We start from the raw sequence: 24,127 nt of genomic DNA, 5'->3' as shown, positions 1-24,127 counted from the left end.
GATGCTTGATTGGCCAGCTAAACCTGGTGGTTCAGTGGTAAAGAATCGCCTGCCAGGCAGGAGATGTGGGTTTGATCTCTGGGTCGGGAAGATCCCCTGGAGGAGGGCATAGCAACCCACACCAGTATTCTTACCTGGAGAATCCCATGTACAGAGGAGCCTGGCGGGCTACAGTCCATGGAATCGCAAAGAATCTGACACGACTTAGGGACTAAACAACAACAACTTGCCGGCTAACTTCCTGTTTACACTCAAACAGTGTAAAAGCACTGCTCCCCTGGCCCCTGTTCTATTTCCTATCACAGGGAACTAATTTCTGGGCTCCTTTGCCTGGGGCTTCCAGGGAGGCCCTGGTGGAAGATGGAGTTTGGGAGGGAGGAGAGGAAAAGCCAGCAGGCTTCTCTCTTGCACTCTGTGCTTCTAGTAACACCACCTTCTCCCATTTTTCCTTCAGCCCTGGGCCCCATAGGTAACAACTGCCTGCTATTGCTAATATCTCTAACTTAGCCCAGCTTTTTTATCACCTGAATGAAAAATTCATTCAATTAAAACCCCACTTAAAAAAAATGCATAGTGTGGAGTCTAACACACTTAACACACTCAACACACTCAGCAAATGATGACAGACCAGTAAGTGGATACTGGGAAAGTAAAGTGCTCTATTTTTCGGATGGATGATGACCCAATTACATGGATCAGATCCCTTCTGACTTTTACTTATGTGGCTCTGGATAAAAGCATGTGCCCGCTTCAGCTCTAATCAGGTTTAGCCTAGCTGGCTGTGTGTTTTCTTTAAAAGCGTCACTTCATCCTCCAGAGGTACAAGCCGAGGCTCAGGGGTGGAAGCGTCTTGCTGGTGGGGGTGAAGCTGGATCCAGAGAAGGAGCTGGAGCTAGGTCTCCTGACCCTCATCAGGAGCCCAAAAGCACAGCCAGCCAGCCAGCTCAGCCTCTGGCCTCTCTGAACCTGCGCCTTTGTGCATTGGGCAGGCCCCATCCCTAACTGGGTGTCTCCCTTGTGTGTTTCAGTCAGAGAAGGCTATAAAGTGCGATCCGACGTGAACATCACGCTGGAATTCTGTACCTCATCAGAGAACGGTGTCCTCCTGGGGATCAGCAGCGCCAAAGTGGATGCCATTGGATTGGAGATTATAGATGGAAAGGTGGACACTTAATCTGGATGGGATCCCCCACCCCCTACATCTCATCCCAGTGTCAGAGAGAGCGGTAGAAATATCTAAATTCAAATTTCTAATTATTCACTTTCATGGAATGGAGAAAAGATCAGTTAATATTTAAACATAGATAATCCTAAAAAAGGACTTCCCTGGTGGCTCAGTGGTCAAGAATCTGCCTGCAATGCAGGAGACACAGGTTCAATCCCTGAGTCAGGAAGATCCCCTGGAGTAGGAAATAGCAACCCACTCCACTGTTCTTGCCTGGGAAATCCCATGGACAGAGGAGCCTGGTGGGCTACAGTCCAGGGGATCACTAAGAGTCAGACGCGGCTGAAGCGACTAAACAACAATAGCAAAGCTTCACATACAGCATAAGAAGTTGACAATAGGATACTTAGAGTGTTTCCCTCCCACCTTCTGCAGGTCTCAGATTTTTCGTACTACCTGGGGTAGTAGAGCATCCATGGTTTTTCAGGAGGGAGTTAGTAAATGTTCCTTCACAGGTGCTATCACAACAGCTGTGAACCAACTTTTTTAGTAGACCCATGGGCTCCTGTTATGCTGAAAATACGACACTGATTTGAGGATGCATCACTAAGATTGTGGCTCAGGCTTGCTCCCATGGAGGTGGCCGTTTTCCCTTCCGAAGCCTTGGGAATAGGCTAGCATCAGAATCCTTAGGACACTGTCTTACAAAACCACTGTTTGTTTTTCATAGGTTCAGTTCAGTTCAGTTGCTCAGTCATATCTGACTCTTTGTGACCCTATGGACTGCAGCACGCCGGGCCTCCCTGTCCATCACCAACTCCCAGAGTTTACTCAAACTCATGTCCATTGAGCCGGTGATGCCATCCAACCATCCATCCTCTGTCATCCCCTTCTCCTCCCGCCTTCAATCTTTCCCAGCATCAGAGTCTTTTCAAATGAGTCAGTTCTTCACATCAGGTGGCCAGAGTATTGGAATTTCAGCTTCCACATCAGTCCTTCCAGTGAATATTCAGGACTAATTTCCTTTAAGATGGACTGGTTGAATCTCCTTGCAATTCAAGGGACTCTCAAGAGTCTTCCCAACACCACAGTTCAAAAGCATCGATTCTTTGGCGCTCAGCTTTCTTTATAGTCTAACTCTCACATCCATACATGACTACTGGAAAAACCATAGCCTTGACTAGACGGACCTTTGTTGGCAAAGTAATGTCTCTGCTTTTTAATACGCTGTCTAGGTTGATCATAACTTTCCTTCCAAGGAGTAAGCGTCTTTTAATTTCATGACTGGCTGCAGTCACCATCTGCAGTGATTTTGGAGCCCAAAAAAATAAAGTCTGCCACTGTTTCCCCATCTATTTGCCATGAAGTGATGGGACCGGATGCCATGATCTTTGTTTTCTGAATGTTGAGCTTTAAGCCAACATTTTCATAGGTAGCCCTCCCTTTTAGCAGAATGCTTTGATTTTATCCACTCTAAGAACATTATGTGAATGGACTGTGTTCCTTGAATAGGGAAAAATTCACCAAGGTATTGGCTTGTGTCTCATTTGTTTAGCTCTTGTTTCACGTTAACAACGGTGCTGGGAGGATAACAGCCACGTACGAGCCCAAAGCTCCTAGTAGGCTCTGCGATGGGAGATGGCACACCCTTCAGGCAAACAAGAGCAAGCATCGAGTGGTTCTGATTGTCGACGGGAACGCGGTTCGAGCAGAAAGTCCACACACCCAGTCCACCTCCGCTGACACCAACGATCCCATTTATGTCGGCGGCTATCCTGGTGCGTGTGATGTGTACTCTGCTCACTTTTCAAGGGGCATTGCCTCTGGGGGAAGTCTTATTCAGGTGGATAAAGAATAGGGGTGAAGAAAGATACATGGTTTGGGTGACAAATCCTTTACCATTTTAGGTCTATTCCAAATACCTACGAATTTTTGGAAAAATCAAAATAATCTACATATATAATTTGATTGGGGCTTCCCAGGTGGCACTAGTGGTTAAAAAACAGAACAAAAAAAAACCTACCTGCTAATGTAAGAGACACTGGTTCAGTCCCTGGGTAGGGAAGATCCTCTGAAGGAGGGCATAGCAACCCACTCCAGTATTCTTGCCTGGAGAATCCCATGAACAGAGGAGCCTGGCAGACTACAGTCCATGGTGTCTCACAGAGTCAGGCATGACTGAGGCCACTTAGCATGCATGCACGCGGAAGTTGATCATTAGGTAAGACTCTGAGAACATCGGGTATGGTGTACAGTAAGCTGGGTGACTTTACTGACAGAGATCTCAAATGATGCCCGGAAGTGGGAATCATTTTACAGGTCAGTAATCATTTTAGAGGACAAGCATGTGTCTTACCCTCTTGCATCACTTTGGGTTCAAATTACGCATTTCAGATTCTCCAAGTAATTGGTACAAATGTTAATAAGATAAAAATCCCTTTTATGACTTAAATCACAACTATGCCTTAAAATTATTGCTTATTAATAGTTTTCTATGAATTACGCTATCACTGAAGCTACTCATATGGAAAAATATTCTTCTAATCTTGATGTGGATTAGTTTTGTTTCTACAAGCGATTAGTTTTGTTTCTACTGCTCTTCTCACGTCATTTAACACAACAAGGTTTATTTTCTCTTCTTTTCTTAACAGCTGATGTGAAGCAGAACTGCCTGAGCAGCCATACCTCCTTCCGGGGCTGTGTGCGGAGACTCACTCTGACCAAGGGCCCGCTAGTGCAATCCTTCGACTTCAGCACAGCTTTTGACCTGCAAGGAGTTTTCCCTCATTCCTGTCCTGGGACTGAGTCCTGAACTTTAGGGAACTCCTCGGTTGGGAACCATCATTTATATTTTGAGGAGAATTATTTTGTGAACTAAAATCTTTACAGTTCAGATTTCATTTCCAACTCAGGTTCGGTGTTTCCAGAGAGAACGTTTTTGTGTATGTTTAACTAAAACCATGTGTACAACAAATACCTCTATTAAATAGTTTAAAACGTAAATTGAAACCACTGACTCTTTTAAGTTTTTTAATGAACCTTTTGAAATGTTCTGTTGATCACCTGATGGTACTTCATGTTTTGTATTTTGAACTTTTAAAAAATATCATTATAGACTATCATAGATTAGAGTGGCATATGAATACTTTCATGGGCTTTCCCTGTGGCTCAGTGGTAAAGAACCCACCTGCCAATGCAGGAAAAGAGTTCGATCCCTGGGTCGGGAAGATCCCCTGAAGAAGGGAATGGCAACCTACTCCAATATTCTTGCCTGGGCAATCCCAGGGACAGAGGAGCCTGGCTGGCTACAGTAGATGGGGTTGAAAAAAGAGTTGGACATCACTTAGCAACTAAACAGCAACAAAATGAATACTTTCATTTCTTTATCAAGAATTTAAGCTCCAATTTCTACAGTGAACAAGTAACACTATTGGTTATGTTCCAGCAGAGGGCACCAACTGTTTGCCACATAAGCACATTAAGTAGACTTCAGCAAGTGGAAAAGCGAAGGGAACACAGGGAGATAGAGCCTGGTCTAGACACAGCTTTGTTCTGAAAGGACCTAAGCTAACAGAGCATCTTGCAAGATAAAAAAAGAAGTGGCACCATAACCAGATAGCTCGCTAGCCCTTACTATTTTAACCATTTTTAAGTGTACAGTTCTCTGGCATGAGGTACATTCACACTGTTGTACACCCATCACCACCATCCAGTTCCAAGACTCACTCCATCTTTCAGAACAAGCTCTGTACCTATTAAATGCTAATTCCCAGCTGCCCTCTCTCCCAAGCTCCTGGCATCCACCATTTTTCTTCCTTGGTGCATGGGTCTGACAACTCAAGTCACCTCATGTAAGTGGAATCATTCAAGTCTGTGACTGGCTTTATTTTTCATGGCATAAGGTCCTGTAGGATCATCCATGATAGAGTATGTGTTAGTGTCCTTCCTTCCTTTTTTTTTTTCCATTTATTTTTATTAGTTGGAGGCTAGTTACTTTACAACATTGTAGTGGTTTTTGCCATACATCGACATGAATCAGCCATGGGTTTACATGTGTTCCCCATCCTGAACCCCCCTCCCACCTCCCTCTGTCCTTCCTTTCTTAAGGCTGAGTAATATTCCATCGTGTGTATATACCATATTTTTTTATTTAATTTTTTCATTGAAGGATAATTGCTTTACAGAACTTTGTTGTTTTCTGTCAAACCTCTACATGAGTCAGCCATCGGTGTACATATATCTCCTCCCTTTTGAACCTCCCTCCCATCTCCCTCCCCATCCCACCCCTCTAGGTTGCTACGAGCCCCTGTTTGAGTTTCCTGAGCCATACAGCAAATTCCCGTTGGCTATCTATTTTACCTACGGTAATGTATGTTTCCATGTTACTCCCTCCACACATCTCACCCTCTCCTCCCCCTCCCCGTGTCCATAAGCCTGTTCTCTATGTGTTTCTCCATTGCTACCCTGTAATTAAATTCTTCAGAACCATTTTTCTAGATTCTGTATATGTGCGTTAGAATATGATATTTATTTTTCTTTTTCTGACTCACTTCACTCTGTATAATAAGTTCTAGGTTCATCCACCTCATCAGAACTGACTCAAATGCGTTCCTTTTTATGGCTGAGAAATATCCTATTGCTTATATGTACCACAACTTTTTTATCCATTCATCTGTTGATGGGTATCTAGGTTGCTTCCATGTTCTAGCTATTGTAAATAGTGCTGCAATGAAAAATGGGATACATGTGTCTTTTTCAACCCTGGTTTCTTCAGGGTATATGCCTAGGAGTGGGATTGCTGGGTCATATGGTGGTTTTATTCCTAGTTTTTTAAGGAATCTCCATATCGTCTTCCATAGTGGCTGTATCAATTTACATTCCCACCAACAGTGCAAGAACATTCCCTTTTCTCCACACCCTCTCCAGCATTTATTGTTTGTCGACTTATATACCGTATTTTTGTTTATTCATTCATCAATCAATGGGCATGGGGTTCCTTCTACCTTTTGGCTGTTGTGAATAATGCTGCTGTGAATATGAGCAGACAGATAGTTCTTTGAGTCCCTGCTTTCACTGTTTCAGGGTAGAGACCCAGAAGTGGAATTCCTGGATCAGACAGTAAGTCTATTTTTAATTTTTTGAGTTACCTCCATATATTTTCCCCCACAGTATCCAGTGCAATTTTTAAGCTTCGATTTTCCATCTGTAAAATGTGGTTATGCCAACAACCACAAAAAAGTCTATATTTGGAAATATTATTAAAATTGACTCAGAACGAGAACATCTGGATAAACCAATAACTTCGACCTTAGTGAAATTTAATCCTCAGTCACACCTGCTGGCAGAATGTGCAACAAACAGTTGGTTTAAAGACATGCTTTATTAAACATAAGGAAGAAGAAAACTAAGCAATGCATTTAACACAGCTGGTATAACCTTTATGAGAGGCCTGATTTATATAACACCTTATTCATTTTCCTGTTTTGTCTCTCTGTGCCACCACCTCTAAAAGGATGCATTGTAATTAGGAATGATACACTCGTGGCTGGATATGGAACAACCACATCCAACACAGGCTTAGGAATTAAGGGCCAACTTAGTGTTCAAATCAGAAATTGCGATGAAAATGATAAAATGCTCTGTTACAACTGCTGGACCAGAAGGCACATGTATTCTCACCTTAGAACACTATAAATCAAGGGCTAAATTGTGGCACCAAGTGAAAGACAGATCTGGGAAGGCTGACAGAGGCAGCTGGAACTGGGCTTTGCAAAGTACACAGTAGTAGCAGCCAATGTACAAAGTGCTTTTCTATGCACAGGCTTCCCTGGTGGCTCAGACGGTAAAGAATTTGCCTGCAATGTGAGAGACCCAGGTTCGATCCCTGCATCAGGAAGATCCCTTGGAGAAGGGAATGGCTACTCACTCCAGTATTCTTGCCTGGAGAATCCCCATGGACAGAGGAGCCTGGCAGGCTGTAGTCTATGGGGTTGCAGAGCATCAGACATGACAGCAATGAACACGTCTTATGCAAGGCGGTATTCAGGGCTAGAGAGGCAGTATGGAAGCGTGACACACGGGTCCAAGCCACCCAGCTGAGAGAAAGGGGACTGATGGGAATATTAGCAGGCGGGCAGGGGGACAGGCAGGAGGAGAGAGAACAGAGTGGATTGGGTCTAACGTTGGAGAGCACAACATTTAAGCTGGTAGGAAGGAGACTGGATGCCATGGGCTTTCCAGCATCTGGGCTTTCCATTAGGAGAGTGTTTTGATGAAATGGTGCATTAAGGGCAGCCTGAGTCTGCCAGGTGAGCAGCACTGATTGGGTGGCAACCGATACCATGGCAGGGATAAAGATGAGAGGATTGTATAGGAATGTTAGAGGCTCCAGGAACACATTAGCTTTAGGCAGTAAAAGATGATAAGACTCAAGCAGGCAGCTTGGACAATGAGAAAGGCAGTTCCACGGACAGGAAGTAAACAGAAAAATTATGGGAACTCAAGCTCTGAATGTATTGAATTTGAGAGACTGGTGAGACAATCCGAAGGGAGGTGTCTCAGCTGGCTGGCTGGATTACGGACTGGCCCAGGATTCTTCTCACAATGCAAGCTATGTTATTTATCTATCAAACAGTATTTGTCTTTCTCTGTCTGACTTATTTCACTAAGCATAATACCCTCCAATTCCACTCATGCTGTGCAAAGGCCAAGATTTCATTCTTTTTTAATGGCTGAATAGTTTTCCACTGGGGCTTCCCTGGTGGCTCAGATGGTAAAGAATCCGCCAGTAATGTGGGAGACCTGGGTTCGATCCCTGGGTTGGGAAGATCCCCTGAAGAAGGGCATGGCAACCCACTCCAGTATTCTTGCCTGGAGAATGCCATGGACAGAGGAGCCTGGCAGGCTATGGGCCATGGGGTGACAAAGAATTGCACATGACGGCGACTAAGCACAGCACAGTATTGCATTGTATATGTATCAGTTTAGTTCTGTTAGGTCGCTCAGTTGTGTCTGACTCTTAGCGATCCCATGGACTGCAGCACACCAGGCTTCCCTGTCCATCACCAACTCCCGGAGTTTACCCAAACTCATGTCCATTGAGTTGGTGTTGCCATCCAACCATCTCATCCTCTGTTTTCCCCTTCTCCTCCTGCCATCAATCTTTCCCAGCATCAGGGTCTTTTCCAATGAGTCAGCTCTTCACATCAGGTGGCCAAAGTATTGGAGTTTCAGCTTCAGTATCAGTCCTTCCAATGAACACTCAGGACTGATCTCCTTTAAGATGGACTGGTTGGATCTCCTTGCAGTCCAGGGGACTCTCAAGAGTCTTCTCAAACACCACACTTCAAAAGCATCAACTCTTAGGTGCTCAGCTTTCTTTATAGTCCAATTGTCACATCCATACATGATTACTGGAAAAACCATAGCCTTGACTAGATGGACTTTTATTGGCAAAGTAATGTCTCTGCTTTTTAATACGCTGTCTAGGTTGGTCAAACTTTCCGTCCAAGGAGTAAGTGTCTTTTAATTTCATGGTTGCAATCACCATCTGCAGTGACTTTGGAGCCCCCAAAAATAAAGTCACCCACTGTTTCCACTGGTTTCCCATCTATTTCCCATGAAGTGATGGGACCAGATGCCTTGATCTTAGTTTTCTGAATGTTGAGCTTTCAGCCAACTTTTTCACTCTCCTCTTTCACTTTCATCAAGAGGCTCTTTAGTTCTTCTTCACTTTCTGTCATAAGGGTGGTGTCATCTGTATATCTGAGGTTATTGATATTTCTCCCGGTAATCTTGATTCCAGCTTGTGCTTCATCCAGCCCAGCGTTTCTCATGATGTACTCTGCATATAAGTTAAATAAGCAGGGTGACAATATACAGCCTTGACGTGCTCCTTTTCCTATTTGGAACCAGTCTGTTGTTTCATGTCCAGTTCTAACTATTGTTAGAACTGACTTGCATACAGTTTCTCAAGAGGCAGGTTAGGTGGTCTGGTATTCCCATCTCTTTCAGAATTTTCCACAGTTTATTGTGATCCACACAGTCAAAGGCTTTGGTATAGTCAATAAAGCAGAAATAGATGTTTTTCTGGAACTCTCCTGCTTTTTCAATGATCCAGTGGATGTTGGCAATTTGATCTCTGGTTCCTCTGCCTTTTTAAATCCAGCTTGAACATCTGGAAGTTCACAGTTCATGTATTGTTGAAGCCTGGCTTGGAGAATTTTGAGCATTACTTTACTAGCATTTGAGATGAGTGCAATTGTTTGGTAATTTGAGCATTCTTTGGCATTGCCTTTCTTAGGGATTGGAATGAAAACTGATTTGTTCCAGTCCGGTGCCCACTGCTGTTTTCCAAATTTGCTGTCATATTGAGTGCAGCACTTTCACAGAATCCTCTTTTAGGATTTGAAATAGCTCAACTGGAATTCCATCACCTCCACTAGCTTTGTTAGTAGTGATGCTTCTTAAGGCCCGCTTGACTTCACATTCCAGGATGTCTGGCTCTAGGTTGGTGATCACACCATCATGACTATCTGGGTCGTGAAGATCTTTTTTGTACAGTTCTTCTGTGTATTCTTGCCACCTCTTCTTAGTATCTTCTGCTTCTATTACGTCCCTACCATTTCTGTCCTTTATTGTGCCCATCTTTGCATGAAATATTCACTTGGTATCTCTAATTTTTTGAAGAGACGTCTAGTCTTTTCCATTCTATTGTTTTCCTCTATTTCTTTGTACTGATCACTGAGGAAGGCTTTCTTATCTTTCCTTGCTATTCTTTGGAACTCTGCACTCAAATGGGTATTTCTTTCCTTTTCTCCTCTGGTTTTTGCTTCTCTTGTTTTCACAGCTATTTGTAAGGCCTCCTCAGAGAGCCATTTTGCTTTTTTGCATTTCTTTTTCTTGGGGATGGTCTTGCTCCCTGTCTCCTGTACAATGTCATGAATCTCCAGCCATAGTTCATCAGGCACTCTGTCTATCAGATCTAGTCCCTTAAATCTACTTCTCACTTTGACTGTACAATCATTAGGGATTTGATTTAGGTCATACTTGAATAGTCTAGTGGTTTTCCCTACTTTCTTCTATTTAAGTCTGAATTTGGCAATAGGAATTCATGATCTGAGCTCACAGGTCTTGTTTTTGCTGACTGTGTAGAGTTTCTCCACCTTTGGCTGCAAAGAATGTAATCAATCTGATTTTGGTGTTGACCATCTGGTGATGTCCATGTGTAGAGTCTTCTCATGTGTTATTGGAAGAGGGTGTTCGCTATGACCAGTGCGTTCTTTTGGCAAAATTCTATTAGCCTTTGCCCAGCTTCATTCTGTACTCCAAGGCTAAATTTGCCTGTTACTCCAAGTGTTTCTTGACTTCCTACTTTTTACTTTTTTTACTTTCCTACTTTTTACTTTTTCTGTATCTTGGATATTGTAAATGATGCTGCTACATCACTATATTGCAATGCTGTAGTGGAGTGCATATATATTTTCAAATTAGTGTTTTTGGTTTTAGTGGTTCTTATTTATGCTCATTTTCCCCCTCAGATAGAAAGTGCATCTCAACAATCTAATTGGTCCACAACTCCTGTAAGGGCTATATTGTGTCAGATATTTCTTGGGCATTTCTCTCAGAGCTAACATAATTAGGACCTATGGGAGATTATTAGTAGATAATTGTTGAGTTGAAAATTAGTTTACAATTTTTTCTAAAAATACCTCAGCAGTGTAGCTCTTCATATAAATTTCAAAAGTTCTTTGCAAACATAATTCCTCTGAGCCGTTTAATAAGCATAAAACAAATGGCAGAGTAAGCCTCTTTTGCAAGATATTCCCCAAAGAAGTTCTATAGGCTTAAGAGTTTTCATAATATGTAGTGAAATGTTCAGCTTAATATACTCTGAAATGCCAAAACTATCAGGATTTTTTTTTCAAACGGTGACAAAGACATAGGTCATGTTCCTTTCAAACTCTTTCAGTGTCCAGCAAAGGGACCCATGTGGCTGTCTGAAGCAAGGACTTGGGTAAAAACATAATGGAGAGAATTTTTTTTCTCTCTGAGTAACAAAATTTAGAAATGATACTTTCTTCTCAGATTATATGGAGTATGTAATAATTATAAAGTATTAAAACACAAACTCCATCTTCAATATTGAAAAGCTGTGGTTTCTGTTTACATAATTAGAGGAATTTCATAGACATGAAAGAGTAAAGTTTATGGCAGTTTGTTTTAGCCAGAACTGTTATAAGCAAGCCAGCATTTCATCAATAATTTAATTTTTAGCATGTGTTCAAAATCCAAATGTGATTGTCTGTTATGAATAAAAAGACAGTAAAAGCTCTGATAAAAATGGAAAAGCACTGAGCTATGTCCCCATTAGGTGGTCAGAAGAGGACATTTAGGGAAAGAGCGTCACTCAGCAGAGCAGATGGGAGCCTGTGAAGTACAGACACAGCAGAAGTTACAACGGGGCTGTGCAACCAGACTAGAAAAGTAAGCAGGATTTAGGTGTGGTTAGGAAGTCAGTGGGGCTTCCCCAGGGGCTCAGCGGGAGACTTGGGTTTGATCCCTGAGTTGGGAGGATTCCCCTGGAGGAGGAAATGGCAACCCACTCCTGTAATCTTGCCTGGAGAATCCCATGGACAGAGGAGTCCATGTGTGATTTAAATGTAATTGTGTACTCTTGAAGTCTGATTAAATAGATGATGGAGTTTAAGAAGAAATGAGTGAGAAAGGCAAAAAGTAGAAAATCATTTGGCACATTAAACTCACTAAGTCTGGCTGGGAAAAAAAACGTTCAAATTTGGAAGACTGTGAGAGTCTTACAGTCTTCTAGGTCAGATCAGAAGTGAACTGAATAAAGTACTTCTTAACAGGCTAACCTAAGAGAGAATACTTTTTTCCTCTTTTCACTGTCATATTAGAATTGAGTAACTTTGGGTTGGAGGGGAGAAGGAGAATTCTAAACTGATAAAGTGACAGGCAAATCAATGAATTATTGCCGACTCATAGCAGTTCCCAAAATTAACTGAAAGGTATACATCCATGTATGTGTTTTAATAGATACAACCAACAGAAAATGGGAGAGAACTTATGGTCTGAACACAACCTAGTCAATCTCTTACCAAAATCCAAAACATCAACAATTCCTCAGTGACTTATATTAGGACCCAGAATCTATAGCACATAACATTCACAGTGTCCAGGATATGATACAAAATCTTTCTACACACATCCAACCAGGCAAATAGAACCAATTTTCAAGGGGAAATGATGCCAACCTCAAAATGGAATTATTAGACAAAGACCTCAAAGCAGTGATTATATCAATGCTACATAAGGTCAGAGTAAACACACTTGAAATGAATGTAATGACAAAAAAATTCTCAGCAGATAAATGGAAAATAGAAAAAGGAACCAACTGAAAATTACTGAACTCAAAAATACAATATCAGAAGCAAAAAAAAAAAAAAAAAAAATCAATGGATGGACTCAGTATCAGAACGTAGATGATAAAGGGTGAGTAACCTTCATTAAACAAAATAATGAAAATTATTCAACAAATTAAATAGAGAGATGAAAGACTGAAAAATAATAACAAAAACAAAACACCAGTGTCAGGTAGGTAACTTCTAAAGATCTAACATAGAGTAATAAGAGTCCCATATGGAGAAGAGAGAGAGACTGGAACAAAAAAAATTTTTTTGCATTAAGACGTGGCTGCAGACGTCTCTGGCGTGCTGGGCCATCTCCCAAGAGGGAGGCCAGGACTATGTCTAGAAGCTCTACCCAAGGTGACATGTAGGAGAGCACAAAATGGGAAAATTCCCTTGCCCGCCTCCCCCCCCCCCCCACCTACTTTTAGACCTTTTTAGAAGTATGAATGCTGATTTTTGTCTGGGAAACATTGTTGAGAAATTAGCCTTCTTGGGGCCTGAAGTTTGTCAAGGTGGCTCAAGATCTCCAGCCCGCTACCCTGGTGGTTGGGGGCCGTTATCTCCAGAGATCATGTTGAACCCTGAGTCACTTTGCAAGGAGACTGTGCTTTTGCTGTTATTTCCTGAAGGTTGCAAGACACATGTCCAGCCACCTTACCCAAATGGGTGATTTCTCAAGAATTGTAGCAATAATCAGAAGCCCTCTCTAGGCATCAAATGTAACACAAGTTTCCTCTCCTTTGACGTCTCCATCGCTGCAGGCAGATCAGACAAGACTTCTTTCTCTCTGGCATTTCATCCCCACTTTATATTAGTGAAGCTGCTTTGATAATTCTTCTTATAGAACCTGGGGCTTGTGACTTCAGATCGTTAGTGCTCCAGAGAGGAACCCTGGCCCAGTGGTTCCATTCATCTGGGACCCCAAGGAAGGCTGAAGTAAAACTTCTTTTCCCCTATCACGTCCCAACAGGCTGTGTGTCCAAGGACTCCAGGAGCCTCTGTGAACCATTTCTGTTACTGCTACTCCCCAGTGTTGGCTGTGACGTGGCCCCTAGAATCCCAGCTACAGCCCACTCAAGAGGCGAGGTGGTGTGTGCCCCTTCACACCAACCTTGGAGTCATTGACCGGGGAACCGTGGGTGCTCTGGCCTCCTGGCAAGTTTCACGTGAAGACCCAGTCTCTTTCTGGGAATTTTCCCAGTGAAAATCATCATTTTTGCACAGGCGATATTCTTGACTATCCTTCTGGGCAGGCTCACAATCTAAATGTCATCTCCAAGTTTCCTGCTGGGTACCACTTTCCAGGCAGGGGCAGTGGGGGCAAAGCCTAGCTGTCTCCCAGGGTCCAGTCCCGGGGAATCCGGGGCACACGTGTGGGAACCCGAGCTCAGAGCCCAGGCCTGAGGGTGTGTCGTTTTTTTTTTTTTTTACAGCTTCTTTGAGGTGTCACTGACATATGATAAACTTGACAGCACATATTAATATTTAAAGCTACAGTCTGATGACTTTGACTGTATGTATCCATCCTCACAATCATCACATTCAGGATAAAGAACACACCCACTACCCCCAAAGTTTCCTCCTGTCCCTTTGCAACCCCTCCTGCCCACCCCTCCCTGAAACACCTCACACACTGTTACAAAGTTGAAGACAAAAACAGGAAACAGGAAAGTGACTCTACCCATTGGACAAGTCGGCTATAACCCTGGCTCCAAAACAGGGTAAGGAAATTATAAGACCATTACAGACCTATTTTTCTTTTGGACCCAGATGTGAAAATCTTCAATAAAATGCTGGTTAGTTGAATTCCTCAATTAGGGGAAAAAATATGACCAATTACAATTGCACCCCAGACTCCCTCCTTTTTTTTTTTTTAATTCTCCTGTGAGTTATGTATTTTTCGCCAAATCTTTGTTCATTTTCCAGTTTTCCTTCCAATTTCCCTGCAGTATTCAATTTGGCTGATACTCTCATTTTATCCTGACATTGCCCGAGCAGCTTGGCTGTTTTCTCATAAGCTCCTGGAGGGGAAATGTGTCCTGGAGGAAGAAAGGATGCTGGTGGGTGGCAATCACCCAGATTTCAAAATGAAAGGAGCAGAGGAGGAGGGAGCTTGTGTTCAATTCCAGTTTTCTTAGGTCCTTTTATTGCTTGTCAATCTCGTGAATGGGTCTCAAGAAATACCACTAAAGGACCTGGTATAACTTCACTTTGTATCAAAGCTCCGGAATACAAAGGCTCCTTCTTTGATCTGGAGGTTAAGGCCCAACAATTCGGGTTTCTAGGGTAAGGCATTTGTTTTCTATTCCCTCAATCTGTGTGGCTGTCTCTAACATGATTCATAGTGTTGAGGACGTGACACATGGTGAAATGTCGAACATCCATTTATCAACAAATATTTATCAATTAAGTGTGAACTCAATTAAGGGTGAACAGTGTGTGAAGATGAAAATGAAGACAATGCTCTATTAAAATTGCTTGCATCAAGAAGCACGCGTGTACCTTGTTTGCTGTGTGTGTGCTCTGCCGTGTCCAACTCTTTGCGACCCCATGGACTGTAGCCCACCAGGCTCCTCTGTCCATGAGATTTCCCAGACAGGAATACTGGAGTGAGTTGCCATTTCCTTCTCCAGTTAAAACACTATAAAAGCAAGGGCTACGTTGGGGTGCAGTGGGCTAGGAAGGGATGGGAAGGCTTTAAGATCTTTGCAGGATCTGCCACAGCAGCACTTGAGGAATGAGAGCCCAGCTTGCAAAGTGCTTTCACTGTGGTAACGGGAAGGTTGGGGATGGGGTGAGTGAGGAGTGGACACAGCTGACCTAAGCTGCCTATGGAAACAAAGGGGCCCCAGTGTGGAGTACCCGGAAAACCTGCAAAGTGGGCTGGGCCTTTGCATGGAGAACCTAGAAAGCTACCTCATGCCCGTCTCCAGCCAATCCCACCACAAGAGGCCACCACTCTGATGTCTGTGGCCACGTAAGGTAGGTGTGTGATTGATTAACCTTGTACTATTCTGCCAGTTTTGCAAAGTGGTTCTCCCATTTCACATGTCCACCAGCAATGAGAATGCTAGTTATTAACAGGGATATTCTTGTGTTTACGTAGTGCTATTACACTGTAGTTTAATTATCATTTTCCTAAGGGCTGTTAGTGTTGAGTACCTTGCCGTGTATACCAACCATTTCTATACTTTGGCAGAATGTTAGTTCAAGTCTTTTGGCCGTTTGAAAACATGAGTTGTCTTTTATTTTTAATACTTAAGTATTTGCTGCGTCAGGTCTTGGTTGCAGCACATGGGGTCTTTGTTGTGTCATGCAGGGTCTTTCCTTGCAGTGTGCAAGGACTCTCTAGTTGTGGTGCTCTAGCTTAGTTGCTCTGCAGCATGGGTGATCTTAGTTCCTGAACCAGGGATCGAACCTGCGTCCCTTGCATTGTGGATTCCTAACCACTGGGGAAGTATCCCCGCCCCCCTTTTTTTCTTTTTTAACTCTTGAGTTTTGGCAGAGTATGTTAAGAGTTCTTTATACAGCCTGAGTGTAACACATGCATTTGACACACACACACACACACTTTTCTCTCAATATGTGGCTTGCCTTTTCATTAATGGTTGTTGTTATTCAGTTGCTCAGTCACGTTCAACTCTTTGTGACCCCATGGACTGCAGCACGCCAGGCTTCCCTGTCTCCCAGAGTTTGCTCAAACTAAGGTCCATTGAGTTGATCATGCCATCCAACCATCTCATTCTCTGTCCCCCACTTCTCTTCCTGCCCTCAATCTTTCCCCGCATCAGGGTCTTTTCTAATGAGTCGGCTCTTCGCATCAGATGGCCAAAATAATGATATATTTGCTTAAAATCTTGTGGATCCAGATTATCAATTATTTCCTTCTATGGCTAAGTGTTTGCTGTCCCATTGTACTGTGACGTGGTGAGGGTTACATGGTAGAAAAGCCTGTTCCCAGTTTGTCATCTGAGGACATGGAGCCAAGAACCACAGCAAAGCCCACTGCTGCGCTGTAATAAACACGTTGTACAAATGCAGAGCAACTGCTGAGAATGAACTGTTATGGCATAAAAGTTCATGAATAAGATGACAGTGTGTAGAGTCCACATGTGATTATTAGTTGCTAAAACTCAGATGAACCTTTGGTGATGGTCCCTCCTCCCCCGAGATCTGTCTGGCCCGTCAGGAAAGGTGTCATTTCCTGCTGGGAAGATGAGACAAGCAGATCTGGGGGGCCCCCAGCACCCCAGGAACTCCAGATTCTTTTCCATCTGCTCGTGTGCTCTGCTGTCAAAGCCCATTTGGCAGAGATCTTTGGAACTGAGCTAATGTACTTCGTCATTTGTTACAGCCAGCCAGATTCCAAATTGATCTCGTGGAAGAGATGGCAGCTGGGCTCAGGCAGGATGAGACCCTTCCAGGACGGCCAGCAGAGAGAGCACACACTCCCCAGTCGAGAGCCATGGGAAGGGAGAGTCCTCGGAGCCACTAACGGGGGCCTGGGATGACAGCTTCATCAACCATGGAGCAGGAAATGTGGATTTAATTTGCATCCCCCTAGTGGCACACGATGCTGAGCATTTTAAACACATGGTTACTGGCGATTTGTCTATTTTTTGTGAAGCATCTATTCAAGTCTTCCCCCATTTAAAGAAATTAGGTTGCCTGCCTTTTATTTAGTGAGTTCTTAATATAGCCTGAATATCAGTCCTTTGTTGAATATATGCTTTACAATTATATTTTTCCCAACCTGATTTTTATATAATAATCTTGTACACCACGACCTTGCTAAATCATCTTGTTAGTTCTAACAGTTGAAGATACCTTAGGCTTTTGTATATAAATGATCATATTATTTGCAGATGGAGACTATTTTATCTCTTCTAATCTTTATGCCTTTTTATTATCTCTTTTTCTTGTCTTTGGTATACGGTAAAATGTTGAGTGTAAAAAAATCATGAATGAGTCAAATTTTCTTTCCTGTACCTATTGAAAATTATATATATATATTTTAAAAAGCACATATTAAAAGGCAATAACTCAAACAAGTTTAGTAAATATCTTTGCACAAACATCCACCATTACCCCAGTGCCTATAACATCACTGTTTATGGTAGGTGGCAGAGCCTTGGGCTCAAAACACAAACCTTCTGACTTTAAGGATCCTTTTCTTTCACCAGCACCATGGTGTCTTCGGACTAGTCGAACACAAGAAATCTCATGATAATGCTTTTGGATTTTTCCTCTTTATTTTTATGAATAAAATGCAACATACATATTATACTTGGCAATGAAACTGACAGGATGAAAGAACATTAACTCTTGAGATGGGAGACAACATAAAAAATTGGCATCCTAGTAACAATATGACTTTTCAGTCAAATCACATCATTTCCAAGAACAGCTGGAAAATACCTGAAAGAAAAGATGTCATTTTTAAATTAAGGTAGTGTGTGTGTACAACTGTTGAAAAATGTTTGAAACATTTTAATCCATGTCATATTATTTTTTATTAAGTGACATGTTTATGAAAAGAAAAAGAAAAAAAAAACACAGCTGAAAATGCCAGACAGAAAATAGAAACTACAGAGTCCCATAATATATATTCCTTTCAGATGTGTGATACATTTATGAAAAACAATTGAAATATGTTTGATAGAAAGAAGGGGCACTTTAATCTCACGTGACTTTCAGTCAAGTGCAACGTGGGGAAAACAGTTGAAAATGCATGAAATTTGATGAAGTGAATTCCTGCATTTGAAAACCTGTGACTTCACAGGGTTAAACACACGAGACGATGACTAAAGGACAGACTCTCTCAGCCTCTACGACACACATCACAATTACAGAGTATTTTTGGTTTTAAAGCTTTTGCTAAAAATATTTTACATCATTAAATGCATATTATTAAATGTACACTGAAAGCTAATTGAAGTGACTTAAATAATAAGATCAGGGACCATTTGTAACAAAAATTGTTAACGTCCGTCATTTTCCCCCCCAGGAAAGACAGTGAGGTAGTTTATATTGTATATACATTGTAAAGAGATTAATATTCCAGTTTGTTCAAAGATCTCCCCTTGAACTCACTGAACTCATTGTTCAGTGACTTGAAGAATCATATCCTTAAGGGAGCTGTTTAGCAAAGGGATCTTCTTTTGTAGACTGGAGGCAAGAAGGAGCCCGTTCTAGGGTTTTTTTCTGAATAAGCATTCCTAAAACGTTAACTTTCTCTAACACTCTCCTAGATGTCATTTTCCTAACTGCATACCAAGAGCGCATGGGACAAGGCGAGGTGGAAGCTACCAAGAACAGAATTTAGAAACCCAGGGTCTGACTCTTGTTTGCAGATACACTATTCGTGTTTGCCTTTACACTATTCATTTTTATAGATGACTGTAACTACTGCAAAAACAACTCTTCATAATGCAAAAATAGTTTTTTCAACACTTAGGTGACTGGCATTTCTGAGTTTTAGTTGTACGGGTTTGTTTATTCATTAAGAATAAAGTTAAGTTAAAAAAAGTAATAAAATCAGTAAAAAGAACTTCTTTAACTTCACAAAAATTAGATTGTGTGTCTACTGGAAATTCTTCTCTGATCAGTTAGTTAATTCTACGACTAAGAATTCAAGTTACACCCAATATATGGGTATTGACATGGGTTTCCATATTATATAGTTATTTTAAAGTTGTCACACATCCTTGAAGGTAGTGAAGTGATTAATTTAAGATTACTGACTGGGCTGAGCCTTTGACATCTAAAGGATGTCACATCTTATGCACATCAAATGTGGATAAGAAATTCAGAAACTTAATTTTTTTTTACCTGTTATCTGTTAGCCATTTATTTAAAGCTAATGACTAATGGGGTAAATCTTAAGACTTTTAGAATTTTTCTGTCAGTGTTAATGTGTTTTCAGTCAAAAGAAATAAAAATTCTGAAACAAAAAATAAAAAATTGGCTAGGTTGGTGAATTTTCTAAGCACAATAGAATTTATTCTAAATGAGAGGAAATTCAGTTAGAAAAATAAGTTATTGTTTTAATATATACACAGAAGTGTAAGGCACCTAATTTGAAGAACTTCCTTGTATGTGGGCATCAGTTACAGCCATCTTATGTCTTGGAACTTAGCAAATAATACATGGAGTAAGATGCTTACTCCTGTTGTTTGAATTGCAAGAATGATAACTGCATTTTCTCAAACCCTCAAAGTTCATTATGCAAACTCACATGCTGTCAATTAGGCATACATTGAAAACTGATGAAATATAGGAATAAATATAAACCAACAGAATGCATGTTTTTCTTCCACTGGGTTTTCAAGCAAAGGAAATAAAAATTCTCAAATAAACAAATAAAATGAATGGATATTAGTTTTCCACAAAAATGTAACAAAGCTCCGATGGCCAGGAACGTTGAATATAAATCATGGTTTTATAGCTATCAAGGCATACTGAGCATGGAAAAGATTTCTTCCATAATATAGGCTTAAATTATCATCACATTATGTTTTGAGACTTGGTAAATAGATAAAGGGCTTCCCAGGTGGAACTAGTGGTAAAGAACCCACCTACCAATGCAAGTAGGTAAAATGTTTTCTGCATTTGTGAGCAACTTTGTCTATTGTTTGAACTGCAAGGGAGAGTCATTTAGATGTTAAATTTCATTAAAACTCACATAAGCTCGTCAAAATCTCAAGCTGTAGATTCTAATCCAAAGCACACATGTGGGATAACTGAGACCTCTATCCCTGTTTCTATATGCTGCAGTCCCCAGAGGAAAGGCAGGGCTCCCTGACCTCTCAGCACATGTCAGATCTGCTCTCAGAATTGTGGAGAACTGTGCTTTCTCACCAACTCCAGGCCTGGAAAAATGGCTTCGTGGGCTTCTGGGAGCGAGGCAGTTTTCAGGTCACCCAACATGCATCTGATTCTAAAGCCTGATGCTAATCCACGGGGCCTGGCCAAGTCTATGATGGATGAACACAAACAAAATCTGTTTTTACAGCGTAGGAAGTCTGGATAGAATGGTATTTTTCAGCACTCTTGGATAAAGAGCAGTTGGATGAAGGCAGTTCTGCATTTGAACACTGGGGCTGCAGAAGTGATTATCTACAGTCATGAAACTTAAAAAAATGATCCATTTGGGGAGGAAAGACAATCTGGGCCTGGCACATGGAGAGCTATTCACTGAGCACCATCATGATGATGAGAAACAGAAGCTCCAGGACTGCTGACTACACTGAAGGTTATGGAAGCACAAGAAAAGCCTTTGTAAACCTGACCTTAACCATGTGCTCGTAACAGAGTAAGCTTTAAAAGTATCCGTTTTCAACAGTCCATGATGGGGAAGTGTTCACTTGCACCAGAAAGCAGACAGTCACAACACAGTACAACATACGTAACAATACAGTGGTCTTTAAACAGAAGTTCCTCCTCCTCCAATTCAGGAGCAAGTCAGAGCATAAATATTGTATGTGTGACTTTGGAAACAGAGTCTCTTTGGAAAGGAGATCTAAATTACTGTTCAGAGAAGAAGTTTTTGTTTTTTTCTGGCATTCTTTTTCAAAAAGGTCAATATATATATATATATATATATAAAACATAGGTATAAAAAAGTCTCTTCCACCTCTTGTGTTTGGCAGCATTTGCCAGGTCGAGAAGTGCCTCTTATCCCCAGGTATAAGGACCAAGCTCATTTCTGTTGTGAGTCAAAGTATCAGAAATGATGAGAGCTCCATATTCTATGCTGGCCTTTCTTCTGGAAGGATCTCACCCTCTTTCCTTCACTCTTACCAAGGAACCACCATAAGACGGCTTCAGCTCAGATGGTCAACCAGCTCCTCTTCCACGATTCATGCTGACAATTCCGGGAGACACCAGTTGGGCTGAGAAACACCGAGAGGGTCTAGGGACAAACATGTTTTTTCCCTACTAAATGTAGGACTCCTTGGCGTGTAATACATGGTAGCTGCCATCTTGGGGGGTGATTTCAAACATTCTGTTGGGGTTTAATCACCCATTCTGCCTGGGGATTCACATGATATACATCCAGTATATAAGCATCCGGATCCAAGCAGTGCTGTCCTAAAAGAAATGAAAATCGGAGAATGTTTTCAAAAGGCCACACTTCTGTGCATGTGCATATTTGTGTGTATGAGTGTTGCAAGACTCAAATAAGACCAATATAGTTCTCTCAGCCAAAAGCAGATTCAGTTTAAAGTTTCCAGCATAGCCAACCTGTCTTCCTTCCCTCTTTCCTTTGTTTCTTTCTGACTGTGAAGTACTCTAAATAAACCCCATGTGACACTGTGGGGAAAAAAAGACTAACCCCAGGAAAACTGCTCCCCAGATCACCACACCAATTAGAAAAATATGGCAGGAACCTGGTTCAGGCATCAACTCATTTATATGATAATGATCACTGATGATCATTTATGTGACAATACATGTCCTCTAATTTTTTTTTTTTACAGATAGTAACTTGACCAGGACTAAGGATGAACATGAAATTTTATTTTAGGAGTGGTCATTTCATTTCTCCTGTGGGCAGAAGACCTAGAATTAACAACGGAACGATCATTCCATGGGGGCAAATGCATTTGAAAATTCTTATGTACAGTATGTTTGAAATGTCCACTAAAGTCTCAAACAAAATACCAAGATTTCATTGCTTGCTTGACTCATTCATTCAGTTCTCAAATATTTCTCGAGCCATTATGGTGTCGAGCATTATTCTAAGGGCTGAGGCCACAGCAATGCATCAGACAGGTAAAAATATCTGCCCTCTTGCTTACGTTCTAGAAGTGGTAAAAGGCAACTAGCAAATAAGAAAGTATGATAGGAAGTGAGCCCGATGCTGATAAGAACGCGAGAGAACGAGAGAGAAAGCGGGGAAGGCAGAGAGAGGATCCCGACCAGGAAGCTCTCACTGAGAAGCTGATACAGCGGCAAACACCTTCCAGGGGAGGGAGCGAGGCAGGGCCATCCGAGGGAGGGCGCTCTGGGCCCAAGTTGGAGCAGAAGCGAAGGCCCAGGATGAGATGCGCTGGTGAGGATGTGAAGGTGGGTGTCGCGGTGGGTCCCTTGAAGCGACGGGAAGGAATAAAAAGAAAATTCTGTCCCGCGCGTGTGCCCTTGGCTCCCTCTTGCCCCTCACAGTTGGAATGAAATCCTTGTGCTCCTATTCACGGCCGGTGCGTCCCTCCTGCTGAGGACTGTGGTCATCGCCCCCTCTGTCACCAGCTTTCCCCTCCCAGCCCCCCCATTTCTCTCTGCATAAACATTTCTGTAACTCCTCTCATCCCCACACAATTCTCCACCCCTTCCAGTCGACTCCCCTCAGGGGAAGAGGGTGAACCTGGGCTGGGAGCTGAACAGGGAAGTTCAACCAAACGGATGTCAAGACTCTGAAAGTGCCACAATTTCTCCTTTCATTTGAGTAAATCTCCAGAGACACTCTAACTTTCAGAGTCATCTTTAAAAGACTCAGAAATCTACTCCACATCAACTACCATATTTACATGTCAATTTGGAAAATATTTTAGGAACACTTTTTTAGGAAAGTTACACTATTCTTATGTGAGATTTCAAAAAAAATCAGATACTTTTGATTTTGATTTTATATCTAAGAAACTTGTAAAATATGTTTTTATTAACACAGTTGTTGGTTCAGTGGCTCAGTTGTGTCTGACACTTGGCGGCCCCGTGGACTGCAGCACGCCAGGCTTCCCTGTCCTTCACTATCTCCCGGAATTTGCTCAAACTCATGTCCATTGAGTCAGTGATGCCATCCTACCATCTCTTATTGACACAGTAATAGCATCCTGTTTCCTTTAGAGCATTACTCAGAGTAATCGTTTCTCCGCTCCGGGAGATGGTGAAGGACAGGGAAGCCTGGCGTGCTGCAGTCTATGGGATCACAAAGAGTGGGACACGACTTAGTGTCTGAACAACAACAACAGAGTAATCAGGGCGTGTAGGAGTACAAATTACTGACAAATGCTTACCTATATTGCCTCCAATTTCATATAACCTTTGGTTCTGGATCTTCATGCATTCCGATGAACCATGACTGAGAAAAGAAGAAAGCGATGTAATTTTAACCCTCTTCAGAGATTCTGAGGTAAACCTGTGGATTAAGTAACCATAGCAGCAAACAATTGATTCTGCCTTGAGTGGAATACACCCCACAAATCACGATGATGACTGAAGGGAGGATAAAAGCTTTTTCTGGTCTGACACAGCGAAGTGTCTGAGGCAGAGAGGAAGATGGATGCAGCCGGGTTCCACAGCCGCCCCGGCCTTTCCATCCACGACTGTCACATTGTCAGCTGCACTTGATAGGGGACACCGTGGCTGACACATCAAGGCTGGCAGAGGAGCAGCTGGGCGCTTCACACTGCCTTGTCACGGGCCGCATCACTCTCAGTTCAAAAGCAGTCCAGCCTCATTTCTGCAGTTGTCAAAAATCGAATGGGGTTCTCTCCTTAGCCCATGCCACATTTCTAAGCTTGCCCAGCGCTTT

At 42.1% G+C, this 24,127-nt stretch overlaps 2 protein-coding genes across 6 annotated transcripts in view; one reads left to right on the top strand and one right to left on the bottom strand.

The window, feature by feature from the left end:
- The window catches only part of LAMA1 (laminin subunit alpha 1), a 122,760-nt gene extending 118,597 nt beyond the window's left edge, over positions 1 to 4,163 (top strand). Inside the window, exons 61-63 of the mRNA XM_043444404.1 lie at positions 1,029 to 1,162; positions 2,721 to 2,943; positions 3,817 to 4,163. Of these exons, the coding sequence (XP_043300339.1) occupies positions 1,029 to 1,162; positions 2,721 to 2,943; positions 3,817 to 3,977 (518 nt within the window). The 3' untranslated portion in view covers positions 3,978 to 4,163. The remainder of the gene's footprint in view (positions 1 to 1,028; positions 1,163 to 2,720; positions 2,944 to 3,816) is intronic.
- A 13,661-nt stretch (positions 4,164 to 17,824) lies between these two features.
- The window catches only part of ARHGAP28 (Rho GTPase activating protein 28), a 136,003-nt gene continuing 129,700 nt past the window's right edge, over positions 17,825 to 24,127 (bottom strand). For all 5 annotated transcript variants that reach the window (XM_043444443.1, XM_043444445.1, XM_043444444.1 and 2 more), the window contains 2 exons: positions 23,610 to 23,674; positions 17,825 to 21,687 (listed from right to left, as the gene is read on the bottom strand). In XM_043444443.1, the coding sequence (XP_043300378.1) occupies positions 21,593 to 21,687; positions 23,610 to 23,674 (160 nt within the window). In that variant the 3' untranslated portion in view covers positions 17,825 to 21,592. The remainder of the gene's footprint in view (positions 21,688 to 23,609; positions 23,675 to 24,127) is intronic.

Source organism: Cervus canadensis, chromosome 23 (genome assembly GCF_019320065.1).
Source record: "Cervus canadensis isolate Bull #8, Minnesota chromosome 23, ASM1932006v1, whole genome shotgun sequence".
Lineage (NCBI taxonomy): Eukaryota > Metazoa > Chordata > Mammalia > Artiodactyla > Cervidae > Cervus > Cervus canadensis.
This window is presented reverse-complemented; position numbering and strand designations above follow the sequence as displayed.